We start from the raw sequence: 17028 nt of genomic DNA, 5'->3' as shown, positions 1-17028 counted from the left end.
TTGAACATTAAAGCATGGAAAAATGTCACAGTAGAGGATCAAAATACAATTATGTACCGGACAATAGGCGCTTTCACACCAAGTACTTTGCCTTACTTAGTTCATCATTCATTCTGATGAACAAAGGTCTGATTAACTAAAGAGCAGATCGCATTCACACCGGAATAAGTCCCTGAGGGAGGGTAAGGCAAATGAAGCCGCTGACGTCACTTCTTCTACTTCTGCTTCGGGTTTACTGGCAGGCCGCAAACAACTTCAGGGCGTATACTGCCTGTCACTACCCAATCTGCGTTCCTGCCCGATCTGTATTGCGCATGTACGAGATGGTTCTCCATATTGGACAACTCCGTACGGCAACACAAATAGGACACTTGACACAGTGGCGTTTGGCAAAGCACACAAAAAAAACCTCGAAAAAACCGAGAGGGATGAGATATTGTTATAACAACGTGACTTCACTATTATTTAACAACTATTTTTATTGGGTTCTTTTTTTGGGGGTTAAGTACATTGTCAGAATAAGTGAGAAATGGATTTAACTTCTCTTAGACAGCTATCATACTGAATAAATATTTACTGTGAATGCATGCAAAAATGTATGGCATTAATAATGTATATCTAATTACATGAACTGTTAATGTCTTTCATTTTATTTAAAATTAAATAAAATTACATAAAAGATTTTCCATAAAAATTTGATTCAAGAACAAATCTCTGTTATTAGATCATTAATCACCTTTCGACCTGTATATTCTCTCAAATTGTTGTAAAATACAAAAGTCTTCATTCTTTCAGATGCAATGCATATCGGAAACAATGCCTGACGTGTTTAAACTTAAACGTGTATTACAATTAAATCACGGTCAAATTTGTTCATCTTGTTGTAGTTGTAGCCCCCTTGCCAGCGATTCTCTCTCTAGTTTAGCATACTCAGCCTGGTTGTTGGCCCGGAAAGAACCTCGATTTTATGGGGCCAGAAAACTTTGAAATAGTACCCGCGGCTAGCCGGTACTACGCTAAGTGGAAACGCAACCAAAAACGGGCCCGCAAGGCTCGGCACGCTTAAAGCGAGCTCCGCGCTGTCGTGGAAATGCGCCATAACAGGGCTGCAAAAGAGGGGTTTGAGCAGTATGAGGCATGGCTACAATGGGTGATCTGTGTGGTATTTTAAGCAAAAAACTTCACATGTTTTTTATAGGTATGGTCCTTTTTTCCAATATAGCATAATAGGTCCACTTTAAGTTTAAAACTCGTGCATGCGCAATGCATATTGGTCAGCCGTCTAGACGTCAAGTGTCCTATTTGGGTTGCCGTACGGAGTTGTCCAATATGGCGGACCATCTCGCACATGTGCAATGCAGATCGGGAAGTGACACTGCCACCCGAAGTCCCCGGCCGGAAGTCCCCGGAGTTGGGGACTGGCTTCAGTCTGGGAGTAAATCGCCAGAAACGCCGACACCTCCTCATCTCCACCACTCCCATGTTTTCTTTTGTGTTGCCATAAGTTAGTCTCTCTCCGTTTGTGCGCTGAGCTAATGCTAATAATGCTAATGCGAGGAAAATAAAATGGCGGCTTCACAAAACCTTTTGGGATTTTTACGGGGCTTGGTTTGCAATCCGCCCGGCCAATCAGAAATGGGAACCTTTGTCTACCACGAAAGTACCTGCTCTCTAGCAGGGACTGAAAAGGGGGTGAAAAGGTTCTCATGAACTAAGTTCTAGTTCCAGATTTTTTTGGTGTGAATGCACATTTTAGGAACTATATCGGAACTATACTGGGAAAAGTACTCCGATGTGAAAGCGCCTAATCGGCATAAAAGGGCCACTTTAAACATATTTTACTCTACCAGGAGAGAAACTGATCCCACAGATCACTTGATCATGAATAAAAGCGACACACATCAACACCAAATTCCTTTAAATAGAAGCCTTAATGAATGCTAAGAAATGAAAACAGCCATACTGACCTTTTGGTGGAATTTACCTTCTAATTAAAATCAAGGGAAAACTGCTCTTTTCATTTCTGTGTCTATGTGTGTGTCGCTGTGAAAAGGACAGCACACACCAAAGGGAATCCCAATTCCCAGCAAAGTGATGAGCGTAAACACATAAAATCCTGTTGACATCTCCCAAGCAGGAGAGGGAGATTTAATAAATGACGAGAAGGCCTCTGTGTGTACAGTCAACCGGCCAGACAAGTGTTTGATTTCCCTCAAGGACACAATGTTTCCTCTGCACGAGAACAAACTAAAAGAAATCCAATCATGTTGTGTCTGGGCCTGCGAACCCGTACGGTTGATGTCTATTTTTATAAGGAGATGGAGAAACTGACAACCCTTGTCATTTCGCACAGTAAGAAAATCTAAGATAATATGCAACCTGTCATTATTAGATCTTTTATATAATGTTGCAGGGAGATCTCATTAGGAGGGTCTGCGTGGGGAGAAAGAGAAAAACCCTGTGAGTTAAAAAGAGGCAGGAAAATATCTCTAACTCTAAATAAAGAGAGGAGAGAGAGGAAGATTAGTGCATCCTCTGCCTGCTGCTGAGCTCGATAAAGTGCCCGGGAGTCATGGGGGGGGGTTTGCTAAAGCGATGCTCAATCACCCAAAAAATATAGGCTTTTCACCCTCAGCATGGGATAAAGAAAGAAATGAGTTCTCCTGCTGCTTCTGAGGGAAATGGCAGTTCTGAGTTAACCTGGTTCATGTTGGTTCGACTCAGAGACCAAAAGTCTGAGTCAGAACATACAGCGTGAGAAAGGACAGAAAGATGGAGAGGGAAGTCTGGGAAGAGCTTCTGAAGTTCTGGCATGTTAGTGAGTGAAAATCGTCAAACTTCTTGATTTACTGCATTGTTATCAAAACAAATTCATCATAATCCATAATTCTGAAATGGACTTTAATAGAAAATGTAATGTTGGCCAAGAAAGATAAGAGAATAAAAAGCTATTGCAATAAATGTGGGCTATAGCCCAACCATCAGCCCCAGGTAGGGGACCACTTACATTGTTGTATAGAAAACTTAGAAATCAAAATGTTTACAATTTATTGAATTTTTAGCAACATTTCAAATACCAGAGGATTGTATGTCCTTCAAAGTTTGTTGTAGGAGAAGCTCATAGTCCATCCCTGAAAATACATCTGTCTACCATTTCAAAAGTGAAATATTTTTTAAACATTACAGTTATATTCGTGGCTTTACATGTGAGGTTCCACCGCAGTCGTTATGATTATCTAGTTCTGCCTACAACAAGTTTTTGTCTTTAGTTCAGTTAGTAACTAGTGGGAGGTGCCAAAAGTGGTGAAATAGCCCAAATATCAAACAGTTCACAATCAAACTACACCTTTTATTATTATGCAATCTCAGAAACTTCTATATAGACAAATCAACTTATCTTTGACTAATGTTTTACATAATAAACTTGATAAAGGTGGTAATTATTTTACAAATAGGAGAGAAACCAATAGATACACTTTTTTTCAGTAGGGTTAAGAAAAGCACTTCATCACTTTTGTTGGAGTCTGACATGATACTTCAATGGTTATGTTCGACACACAGCCAAAAAACATCATAGAAATGTAATTTGTCATTTGATTTTATGAGGATTGACAAATTCTCAGACTCAAATGATTAATTGATTACCATCAATGTTTCCTATTCATTTTCTGTCAACTGACTGAGTGTTTTAAGTTCAGAGCAGGTGAACTGATTTATACAATATTATAAAGGTGTTGCTTGTTTTTGTGTGTCCACCCCTGTGGGTTTAACATCAGCGCTCCGCATGTGGCGTCTTTGTTTGGAGACATGCTGTCTGGAAACACTCAAATAAACACATGTACGACAGCAAAGCAAACACACAGTGGGAGATATGGATTTCTGTTGATGGCCATGTTTCAGCCGCCTCAGGCTGTGCACCTGTGGATGAGAGGCTCAATAATCCGTCTGTCAACAACACAGACGCACCACTCCAGCACACACACACACAAACACACACACACAAAGCTCAGAGGGAGAAACTGATCTGTCTGGTTTCAATACTAATACTGATTCTGAGATTTATGACAAAACTAATGTGATAGAAGTGGAAGCTGCTCAGAAACACAAGCTTTGCTTTCATTAAAACAAACTTACTAAAGCCCTCATTCGTCTTACTGACAGGTGTTCAATCCACCTCTCCACATCCAGGATGCAATCACATGCTAGTGTGCGTGTGTGTGTGTGTGTGTGCGTGCGTGTGTGCGTGCGTGCGTGCGTGTGTTCGTGTGTGTGTGTGTGCGTGTGTCTGAGTGTAATATCAAGCCTCTGGAGTGTGATGGTCCAGTGGACCCAAACCTATAGTGGACTGTCACAGTTATAATAAAGTTGTACATTAGAGATGTACTTATCTTATTGAGTTAATAGAAGAAGATATACAGTATCGTAATAATAATGAGTCCAACTGTCTGGTCCTTTCAGACTGCAATAACAATATTAATCATAAATATATTAGAGTGATTTTATATTTTGAGAAGAACTGTTGTGATATGAAGGGCCTCAAGAAGGAGGAAAAAACTTTAAGGTATACTTTAAGCCATCTATGTCACAAAAAGTTATGACAAGTACAACCACGTTGTTTACATAGAGTGAGTTACAAAGCTAAAAAGTGGGTATTCTTATTTTGGTCATTCTTTTTTTATTATTGCTTCATATATTTATTAATGTATTAATATTAGGACAATTGTGAATTTAACAAAAATAATATAACCTTTTTTTGTATTAGTTTTTTTCTTTAAGAATGAATACTGTAAGTAACTGATGATTCAATTGGTCATTTTAATGTTGAAGTATTCTGTTAAGGCATCGTTATATGGTTTGCATATATTGGGATAAATGCAATATAATATATATTTGTATTTAGTATATAAGATTACATATATAAAATATAACCCACCTCACTCAAACCTCACAGAAAAAGGAAAATAATATTGTATTTCAGGGGGTGTTGATCATATGTAATCAACCAACAAAACCTTGCAAAACGTGAAGCAACAACGTAAAGATAACATCTAAATAATCAACATATTCTGGTACACAGCAGCAGTCACAAATACTTATGTACAAACGAAAACTCTGTAACCATCGGCACACACAGAAGAGTACACAAACACGATTGAGGAATTAACAAACACACACACTAATTAGTAATTTAATGTAATATTCTACATCAGGGCTTCTCAAACTCCGGACCAAGGTCCGGATCCGGACCGATCTGCAAATCAATCCGGACTGAACCCTGTGTCCCATTATTAAATAAAAATAAATAAATAAATAAAAAAAATTCTGAATCTGATGAAAATTAAAGTGGACCAGTAGGGCCATACCTATACAAAACATGTCTAAAGTTTTGTGCTGTGATCTACCAAACAGATCACCCATTGTAGCCATGCCTCATACTGCTCATCATACCCCTCTTTTGTAGCCCTGTTAGAGAAACGCGGATTTTGGGTCCTGAGCTTGAAAAAAAAAAAAAGAGGAGGCGGAGCTAATGCCTGATCAGAATTCTACCGGAGATAAAGTTAAATTCTGCTGTGATAAAACGCCATCCTGTTCTAAACCACATGAAAGATTATTTCTGAAACAGTATCTCAAATGCTTTTTCTCTTGTGGGTTTATCACAAGGTGAGTTTCTTTTTTTATTTCCTGCTTTTTAAACACATGTGCTCTTCAGTACAGGTTAGCTCTGAGTGTTAGCGAGGCTTGCTAATGTAAACAAAGACGAGATTACGTCCAAAACACGTCAGGCATTGTTTCTGATAGCAACTCTCTGTGGGTCCGCTGCCGATTTGACGTCAGATCGGCAGCAAATCTGTATCCGCTCGTTGTAAAAGGATTTGGGTACGGAGGAAAAGAGAGACGGTTTTATTTTCTGACGCTGCGTGAGTTCCCTGACGCACCGGGGACACATATTTATGTATAAAAGACATCACAAAGTGCATTGTCTGACGCGTTGTGAGAATGAACGTGCATAGATATTTACTTAACGTAAACCGCAAGTTTACCTTGACTTTCTAAGGCTTTTAATGCCATTTTTGCCGAGGTTCAAGGCATTGGCTACAGACAAACAGTGCCATTTCTCCCACTAGTTCAAGCCATCAAACTGTATGTATGTATTGAATGTGTGTGTGTATACAGGGGCGCTGTTTACCGACAGGCAAGTGCTTGGACCAGAAGGGGGCCCCCAAATAAAGTAGATTAATCCAATCCAACTTTATTTATATAGCACTTTAAAACCTCCAGACCAAAGTGCTGTACAGAGAGATACATAAAATATAAAACCACACAGCTCAGCTCACAAAACATTCAATAAATAAATACATTTAAAATAAAAGATACAAGCACAAAACAAACCAGAATAAACGAAAAAACAAAATAAAATTTTCTTTAAAAAAAAAAAGAACAAAAAAAGATTAAGAAGGTCCACAGGACAACACGAAACACCCTTTAATTTACTGCAACGACAGGTCGGGAAACCCCCCCCAGGCATTGCGTACCAAAACTGCTTCTTAATTTCAGTTTCGTTGCTCCGCTCCGAGGGGGGGGGACGGGGGGACGGGGGGGACGGGGGGACGGGGACTTTACTGGCATTGATCCGGACCTTTGACCTTGTATAAAATTCACAAGTGGACCTTTAACAAAAAAGTTTGAGTACCCCTGTTCTACATAAAACTCAGCAGGCACAGATTAAATTAAATATTTAATTATACAATGACACATAATTGTATGTACACTACGTCATGAAACTGAAAAAGCAACACACTCTCATACATGAAAACACACACACACACACAGTAGATGTACGAAACACTGTTTGTTTGGTTAGTTTGACGAAGGTAGATGAACACAAAAAACCTGACAGCTTCACTTAGTGTTTTGAGACATGGAGGGGCCAAAGTCTAACCTGAAACAGCAGTCTAATTAAGTTCACTTCTCACAACTGTCCAAAGTGTTTCAGAAGGAAACAGGGGAGTTCAGCTGCGGCCCGAGGCTGAAAACACCTGCTCTGAGAGTCAGACGCTCCAAACTAGCAAAGGAGCAAGAGCTAATCAGAAGTTTGTTTTAATATTTATTTAGGTTTGGATGATAATTTCCAATCTAAACTTAATTCACTGTTTTGTACAGACAGGTGACGTTGTCATATTCATCTACAGTATAGGCTTATACTGAATAATCAGTATGGTACTTTAAATAAACATAGCAGAATGGAGAGAGATACATTTATACTGCTTTTAGTTGCAGCTCTGCAAAAAACTGACACGCTTTGGACTGTTTAACACTAACTATTTTCAAGATTAACTCATATTGATCTTATTATATTATACCAGTGTCTTACCCAACACATGAATTCCATCCCATTTTAAAATGCAAAAACAAACCTGTAAAAGTGTGATAACTACTGGGTATTTTTAGATTAGGATCTGAGGCGGGAAAAAACTGAATTGGGAGATCCCTAATTAAACATTAATAACGTCCCATCCCTGCTTGGGACTTGGATGCGTAAGATACCCCTGAACTGATTCTCTCATTCAGAGATTTGCCGCACACAATAAATATTTTATTTTTTATTTTTTTACCTATACTGCCTGAAAATAAATTAGTTAGTTTTTTTTAACAAAGTTCATGCATTGACAAACCCGTCAAATATAACTTTAATCTGTAAACGTGATGGTAATATCTGGCTCTACGAGGTGGGCATGGATACAGGACCTGCTCTGGGTGATAGCTTGGGCCCCAGCCTACATTTGTGTGGTGCACTTCAATCAGATTGTTATCTCTAACTTGTTAAACCGAGAAGCAAATACTGATACTGCCAAGAGTTAGACTGCAAATCTGGTTCATCATGAATATGCATGAGCACACTCAGCATTTTTGTATGCAAACGTACCTCTCTGTCCTTGAGCTTCATGGCCAGCACTAACTGGTTCCTGTGATTGGCCAGCGCTTCTCTGTAGCTGCCTTTGGAGAAGAGGGCAGAGCCGAGGTTCCCGTGAGCACGACACTCCCCTGACTGGTCACCTGTGGACAAATGAGAATATGAGTTCCCTTTCTTCATTATCATTTCACTCTGCACTGTATCTCTTGCTCCTCTTCGTACCTAAAGTCTTGGTGACCTCCAGGTCCTGCTGCATGTAGGCCACACTCTTCTCCGCGTTACCTAGAGACCAGTATGCCGAGCTGAGGGCCGAGAAGACGGACCCCCGCAGCTTCAGCGAGCACGTGCCGATCTTCAGCCCGGCCTCCAGGACCACCACGGAGGCGCCATGGAAACTGTGGGTCAGCAGCTCCTGACCAATGACGGACACCACCACGAACGGGCTCTTGTCCAGCTTCATCTTCTGCAGCTGCTGGTAGGTCGGCTCCAGGGAGTCTGAGCAGGGAGACACAAAGACGACCGTGAGGAAAGTCGTTTTTATTAGTGTCTGATTGGCATGAAATGTAACATTCAGAGTTGCATCAGTTTTTGAATGTCATCTATTTAACTGTTTGACATTCATTATTTTCAGTTTGGTCCACGTGGTATGTGGAAGAAACATTGAGGTTTATTGCTAAGTACATTTTAAAGTGAAGGAATTTGCTTGGGTACTACTAAAAGAAAATCTAGAAACCTCAATACAATTTTAAGCAAATGGTCAATCAAAATGTGAAAAAAATATGAAAGACATATGAGTGTTTAATTTGTAGGAATGTGCAAGATTATTGTGAAAGGAATGTGCAAAAGTTCACTGTGCAACAATAGAGAATATGTGCAGTGTACAGAGATAACACAGCCAAAACTAAAAGTAATGTGCGTTACAGTTATACTGTAATGTGTAACGGTGGTAACACTGGTGATCTGATTGGACAATACAGGACGTATATATATTTGTGATATTTTTGGGTAATGATATAAAACACTACAGTCATTATAAAATCTGCAAGTTACATAATGTGACTTATAGGAAAACATGCTTGTGTGGAGGCAAAGCATGCAACTGCTGCAAAATCACTAAATCATTTGTCTGGGTGCTGCTTGGAGGGAGAATTAGTGCTAATGTATGGTCCTGAGGGGGAAACAGTGATGTAGAGCAGAGAGAGGACAGAGCTGTGACTTCTAGGTTTCACTATATCTGGCTGCTGCTGTACTTCTATTTTGCACTTAAAAGAAACTGTATTTTGTGTTAGAGCCAAAGCTGCTGGCTGATCAATGCAGCAGAGGAAACTGCATGTGACATCCGAGAAAAAGCAGGTGTAAAACATTTTGCGCTGTTTTATTGAGATACAAAAATTGGAATGTATTTGTTCCCATGCTTATGTTTCATAACTCACCTATGATGTTTTGCCTGTAGTTCTACTCTTGCACTCTAGTTGCACTCTGCTATCCAGGCATGCAACATGTGCCAGAACCACCGTCGGGGTCATATTGAGCTTAACACTTTATGCAAATGACATCAACTGCAGCTGGTCTCATTTGCATGTGTAGTTTCAGTAAATACCGCGCTAAATTGAAAAATTGGTGGCGATGTAAAATGTTGCGCTTCTCACGCTAATTTGAGGCAGGCTTAGTAAACATCCTCCGGTGAGAATTGGAAGGATTGCCTCGACTTTTTAACAACTTGCCTGGCTGATGCCTCAGAGCACGTCAGGCTTTAAAAAAGACATCAGCAGACCCAACAGGGGACAGATAACGCAGAGGAGGCCCCCCCCCCCACCTGCCCTCCATGCTGGCAAACTGCAGCCCCCCCCTCCTGCACCTTGGACCTCTCCATGCTCCCACATGTTGCCCTTCCTTCTGCTTACTCGAGCATGACAACTCCTGGTATCATTTGATACTTGGAGTCTGACTGTAAGCTTTGAGGCTCGCTTGCTTTGAAGCTTATGGGAGATACAGTTTTTGAGGTTGCAGCCCCTGGACAGCAGAACCCCCCCCCCCCCCCCACAGCATCAGATCTGCACAGTGAAGTCTTGCAGTAGTTCAGACAGGAGTCTTGTCACACAAACACAACACTGCATGTCCTCGCTTATGCTGCTTACAACATGCTGTGATCACAATATAGGGCTGAGGGATCTAGATATAATTAATAAAATCCCCCAATATTGATGATATTGAACAGTTGACTCTTGGTGCTTTCATAAATGTATTTGGAAGGCTTTTGATAAATAATGATCGTTAAAGGGGATATAATGGCTAATAATAATGGAAACGCTAGAACAGTCTGAAAAGTGCATCACTTTACTGTCGGTAAAGTAAAAAAAAGACAATAATATATCACATTTGTGGTAAAAGCAGTGCTCTGCAACAATGCAATAGATTGCACAAGCCACTCCAATAAAATGAACATATTTTTAAAATGTGTCAAAATGTAGCACCTCCAAGATTTCTATATCAAAGAGGCCAAATATTTGAATGTCACTTTTTTTTAATTTTATTTTTTTAAATTGTCTGGAATATTTTTGTATATTTTATTAAGATTTAACAATTAAGATGAAGAAGAAGATGAACCATTATTGATTCCCCTGGGGGATAATTCAGTTTCAACTCTGTTTTATAAACACACACAGCACAAATACACACAGGTATACAGAGTGGAGAGGCAGCCAGTCGTATCGGGGGTTAGGTGCCTTGCTCGAGGGCACCTCCGCAGGGCCCAGGAGGTGAACTGGCCCCTCTCAAGCTACCAGTCGACACCTGGTAGCTTGAGAGGTGCCCACACACATTGACCCGGCTACCCTACAGTTCCAAGGCCAAGTCACAACGGACTGAGTCACTGTGCCCCAATTATACCACAATAAAATTCCCCAAAAACGATATTAATAAGTAATCCAGTCTCATGTCCTGATATCCATATGATATAAATGTATTGCACAGCCCCTTATCCCTATCGAACACTGGTAGGAGAGCTGCATCTTTCCTTCAATGCTGCAGCTGTTTGTAAATGCTAAAAAAAGAGAAAGCAGATCTCATTTGGTCAGTTACCAATGGCCTTGTGCTCACACGCCTCATCTGGATCGACTTTCTCTACCTCAAAGGGAAATGTCGTGAATAACTAGATAATGCTCTCCAGTGAGCGAGCTGAATTCCACGTGCATAGACATTTGCTGTAGCTTGCCAAGTGGAAGGCTATCCCCAAGAAGCGTTGCTCTCATTCTGATACAGCTGAAGGGCATAAAACATAATCCTGTGCCAACTCTAGCCTGCAAACCATCCTTGATTTGTGCACCTCATCTTCTTCTGCTGTTGAGACCGGCACATTAAAGTGCACTGTGAACAGTGGCTGGAGAGATCAATGACACACAAGAGTCTACGTTGTAAATATTTCATCAAGGGCTCAACGAGAAGCAAATTCATGCTAACAAACATGGTAGCAAAACCATCCCTTCACCGTTCTCAGCTCATGCTCGTAAGATTCTTCATGATGGCAAAGCATCTAATGAGAAATTTGATTATTTGTAACTTCTGGACAATCTGTTTACTTTCTCAAACATTAGACATCAGTAAATGATTGCAGCAAAACCAACTTTCTGCCTCTATGACCGATTCCTTACTCCAAAACTAACTCACCTGATATGAATACCCTATCTGCCAACTGTAATCAATACGTATTTTTCCTCTGGAAATGAACTGTCTGCATTTGAAATAGCTGAGACAAACCCTTGCTCCTGATTCAGGGTCGAATTCTAAACCCCCAAATTCAAAACATTTCCCTTTAGTTCTGAACAGAGCGGTAACTACTCATGTTAACATAGCCTTAGAGTCCATTTGATAAAATGTCATCAAAGACAGTTTTTTAGCTTGAAAGGCCTAGTTCTCCAACTAACTGTCGATATGTTTTCATATTATACAATTTACAGAAATACAGATATTCATTTTTTAGAGGGTTAGATGATAAGATTGATTCAAGTTTACAATCTCTTAAAATGAAATCAGTGATTGGGGAAGCAAGTTCTGTAGACATTGTAAAATAAAAAATAAAAACTTGTTTTCATATGAATGTCCTGAAAACAGAGAGTGAACAAGATAGCACTTATTTATTAACCTCTGCCCATCACAGTGAAGAGCTGCCTCATGGACAGTTTACATGTGCATGAATGTGTGTGTTTCATACACTAAACATCAGACTCATTCTCTTTGTACTTCATCTGACGTGCTTGTTTTATTCATTTTCTACATCTCACTTAAGTGTCTCTTTTCTCCCTCTGTCAGATAAAAAGTGCATTTGTTTGTGGGATGTGAATCATCAGAGGCATCTTTTTATATCTCAGAGGAGGGTCACTGAATAACACAACAAAAGAAAAGTCAGTTTCCTCAGCGCTGACGTCTCACTCTCCACTCCAACAACTTTCAGAGTTATGGGAGACAAGTCAAACAAATAAATGTATACATCTCTGGAGTTGTTGTACAGAAATACGTGATAAGGTTTTAGAAAAGGACCAACCCTTTCTCCTAAAAATTACATTCCCACAGAACTAAACTGCATTCTCAATTACGTTTAGCTAGAAACGTATTTTCTCCCACGTTACGATCGTTATGAACGTATCTCAAATACGTTTATTTTCTACATATCTTCTAGAAACATATTTTTTCCCACGTTACGTTTCTTATGAACATATCTTAAAGACGTATATTTTCTATCTTTGCCATTTATGGTCTTGCTTATAATAATGATAATAGTCATTTATACATATCATTTTAGAGCACACATTGAAATCAGTAGGCGAGGCTGTAATTTCGCCAGCTGTTACTCTCATGAGCGAGGCAGAAAATAATAGTTTTAACATGCCAAAAAGCTGCTGTGTCGTTTATTGCACCTCAAACATTAAAACAAATCCAGAGTTACGTGTTTCTGTACTTCCTCTAAGAAGAAAGGACAGTAACAGAAGATCTCTGTGACGCCAGATGTGGTGTTGTTAATGCGATATAATATCCGAAAAAAAATTCAGTTTAGGATGGCCGAAGACACTACACTACCCATAATCCACAGCTATCGTTTGGGACTACAGTCCTGTTGACAAACCCCGTGATTAATCTTCAAGCTCTGGGATTGGATGATGGAGTGGCAGTGCGCCAAGGCTACGCCGAGCGCCAAGCTCTTTGAAATGGAACGAAACCACGACAGTCTATTCAAAACTGGACTCGAACGCCCCCCCAGAACTACACATGCTTCGCAACATGTTCTCGAGTCTATGGCACGTCTCTCCTGGGAATTGTAGTTTTAAAAGAAGTTTTCGTTTTTTCCCAAAATTAGAAGTTGACATTATTAAACTGTGTACAGCCCTGGAGGTTTAGGCGATAGGAAACACATTGGTGGGTACAACATGTAATTACTAAATGGGTGAAAATGGCTTGTATCCATAATAGGCAGCATTAATATATACCCACATGACAGCTCATTGTTACTTTGTAATTGTACTCCACTACAATTCAGAGGTTAACCTGGTATTTTTACTCCACTACATTTATTTTAGTTACTTTGCAGATTAATGGTGTGAAATATAAACAACCCTTAAAGCAGACTTTAGTTACACCTGAGTAAAATTCAGGGAAAGGTGATTGTCAAGTGCCAAAAATCAGGAGAGATATTTTATAGTTGGTGTTTGAGAAGACTAAACATTTATCTACAGATCTCTATAAAGTATATTAATTACTCGTTATTCTCTACTAATAGTTCATTAAAAACTGTAAATAATTGCTATTTTGCACATCCATTTCAAGATTTCCTAAGGTTTATTGACATATCATATACACAAGTGTAGCTATGCAACAGCGCATTACAAGACAATATGTGTGTATACCTCCACCATTAAACTGTCAAATTCTGCACATTTCTTATACTATCTACATACATAAGAGTATAATTAATGTGTATAATATCAGTTAAAATACTGTAAGTGCTTCAACATAGTTAACATTGCAGGAAAGCAATATATTAGACGTTAAGTACTTTGTCAGGCTTAATATATCTATCTGTAGATAGATACCCCCAAAGCTTTTTTCTTATTTGAAAGAAGACCTTAGCCTGAAGTATTCTTAAATGTGTTAATAAAGGTTAATTAGTTTGTCTGTTTTGCACATCCTCATATTAATATCTTTGCACATCCAGCACTAAACTGTATTATTGTAGAGATCACTACAGTATCTTCTTGATTTTTTATATTCTGTATTTCTATCATTGACCTTCTACTTTCCCCCTATGAAAGTATGTATCCTTAATATTTTTTTCATCAAATAACATTACTCAACAAAAATAACTAATAAATAATTTTTACGGCTAAAAAGCATGCTAAAAAGCCCAAGATAATAGAATTAAAAGAATAAATAAAAACAAGGATAATTGTGTATTATTGTTGAGTAAATTGCATTTAAAAAGAATAACAAATTAGAAGGAAAAAAAGATTTAAAAAAATACAGATTTCAGTATTTTGTGGCTCTAAGCCCCACTTCCTTTCCTCACAGACGGCAAAAAAAGTCAGACATTATACGATTTAAAATAAAAACAAACAAATTAAAAGATAAAACACTGGCGTGTAATTTACGTTAAATTAAATAGAATGGTTTTGAATAATATATGAGAGTAAAATCTACGTTACTTAACAGCCCCGCCCACTTTTGGGGAAACCAACGCTGTCATTTGAACGGCGATCAAGCCTGAAGCCACAGAGATCTTCTTTTACTGTCCTTTGTTCTTAGAGGAAGTACAGAAACACGTAACTCTGGATTTGTTTTAATGTTTGAGGTGCAATAAATGACACAGCAGCTTTTTGGCATGATAAAACTATTATTTTCTGCCTCGCTCATGAGAGTAACAGCTGGCGAAATTACAGCCTCGCCTACTGATTTCAAATGTGTGCTCTAAAATGATATTTATAAATGACTATTATCATTATCATAAGCAAGACAATAAATGGCAAAGATATGTAGAAAATAAACGTATTTGAGATACGTTCATAACGAATGTAACGTGGGAGAAAATACGTTCCTAGCTAAACGTAATTGAGAATGCAGTTTAGTTCTGTGGGAACGTAATTTTTAGGAGATAAGGTTGAAAGGACACAGCATGTTAGATCAGTCTTACCTCTGAGGGGTGATTTCATGGCGGCCTCCACCATGCCGACGAGCAGCTGGAGACTCTTGGGGTCCTGGGCGAGGCCGGAGGAGAACGCTGCCAGGGCGTCGGCATGACGACCCAGGTACTGCAGGGCAACCCCCTGACGAAAGTAGGCCTGCAGGAAGAAGAAAGAAAGTGAATCAAGACCTTTACATTTTTATCTGCTTCTGAATTGTTATGGCTAAAAGATAGGTGATTCTGACTTGATTTGTGGTCATGCCAGAAGCTAAGCGTGAGTTCCATGTTCAACAATAACTCAATTACTTTCAGGTACATGTGCTTCAAAAGAAGAAGATCACAAATGGCACATGCACAGGACCTATACACATAAGGTTGTAATACACACATGCATGTCTTATAACGAGGTGTAAAAGGGAATAGGGTGCCATGTGTTATGCTGCCAGGGAGCAGTTGGGGGTTCAGTGCCTTGCTCATGGACAGTAGTGACCAGGAGGTTGCCCCTCTCCAGCTACGAGTCCACACTCCAAACTCTTTGGGACTTGAACCAGCGACAATTCGGTTCCCAAGCCAAGTCCCTACAGCTGAGCAAAGCTACTGATAACGCTAGTATTCATGGCAGATGTATCTACTTTATTTCCTTTTAATACCTCTTTACAATTCAACTCCAACAGCTGTTGGTTATTTTTTATATCACATATTTTATTGCTTGTCCAGTAAAATGTTGAATGGATGAAGTGTTCATTTATGTGCTGAGAAAATAACATTACCTCATAAGCTAAAAAGACTATTAAAGAACCCTCTTGGATCATCTGAAAATGCGTCATTACAAAGGCTGTTTTTCTGATGAAAATGTTTTGAGATATGTGGTTCTGACAGCACAACATGGCTACATATGTTATAATCTTATAGAACAAAGTGCAATGATGTGGATCAAACTATACCACATACTGTACACAATAAAATACACACAAACCAGCAGTAATATTAATCCGAATACATCATATAAAGTAGTAAACACTGACAGGAAACATTTTACTCCACAGTGAGTACTTTTACTTTCATGTTTTGAGTTAAAGGTCCCATGACATGGCTATTTCTACTGATCATAATTCTATTGTTGAGGTCTACTAGAATAGATTTATATTGTGCAATTTTCCAAATACACATAGGTTTCTCATACAGCATCTCTGTATAGTATGTGTATTTACCCTCTGTCCTACACGGCTTGTTGGGGCTCCTGCCCCCCCTCCCTATGAGCCCACTGTGCTCTGATTGGTCAGCTCGCCCACTCTGTTCTGATGAGTCCACCACCGTTACATCGGAACATCAGTGATTATGCTGCGTTAGCAACAAGAAAAGGAAACCAGTAATGACAAACAGATGAGAATGCTGCGTGGGGTCTGGGTGCCGTGTTGGCGGGACGTTGCGAGGCTCGCTGCTGCTGCGAGGAGCGGACAGTGTGAGCTGGCTTACTGGTGTGGTTTCCGGGTCGGCGAGACAGCGAGACACAGCGAAACCCAGCCCGAGCACACACACACCCGCAGCCTGGCTGTGAGTCTGTGTGTGAGCTCACACACAGACTCACAGCCTCGCCGCGTCCCGCCGTCTCAGGCTGAGAAATCCGCAGAGCTGCAGTTCCACGTAACGGCTCCGCGGATTGGTCCATTAGGACCAATTGGTCAATGGGGTACTCGTTACGTCACGAGGTTCCCGGAAGAAACAAATGGAAAAAGAAAAATCTCTAACGAGGCGGCATACAGGTATTTTCTGTGTTAGAGTTTTACTCGCTACAGGGTGTACTTTGAGGGTTTTTGACTCTGCAGACCGTTTACATGCAGAGACTGGTAATAACCGGAAAAGCATGACATGGGACCTTTAATTTTGCTCATAATAATTATTGTTAAGTTAACTAAGGTTTTGAAAGCACGCCTTTTACTTTCAGCAG

At 39.7% G+C, this 17028-nt stretch overlaps 1 protein-coding gene across 1 annotated transcript in view; it reads right to left on the bottom strand.

Moving 5' to 3' along the window:
- ttc28 (tetratricopeptide repeat domain 28) overlaps nucleotides 1–17028 on the bottom strand; it is a 114016-nt gene that overhangs the window by 41564 nt on the left and 55424 nt on the right. Inside the window, exons 3-5 of the mRNA XM_079658348.1 lie at nucleotides 15090–15237; nucleotides 8135–8407; nucleotides 7925–8055 (exon numbers count right to left, since the gene is read on the bottom strand). Coding sequence (XP_079514474.1) covers nucleotides 7925–8055; nucleotides 8135–8407; nucleotides 15090–15237 — 552 coding nt within the window. The remainder of the gene's footprint in view (nucleotides 1–7924; nucleotides 8056–8134; nucleotides 8408–15089; nucleotides 15238–17028) is intronic.

The sequence above is a fragment of the Notothenia rossii genome (assembly GCF_949606895.1).
Source record: "Notothenia rossii genome assembly, chromosome: 11".
Lineage (NCBI taxonomy): Eukaryota > Metazoa > Chordata > Actinopteri > Perciformes > Nototheniidae > Notothenia > Notothenia rossii.
The sequence above is the reverse complement of the archived record's forward strand: the minus strand, read 5'-3'. Positions and strand labels throughout refer to the sequence as shown.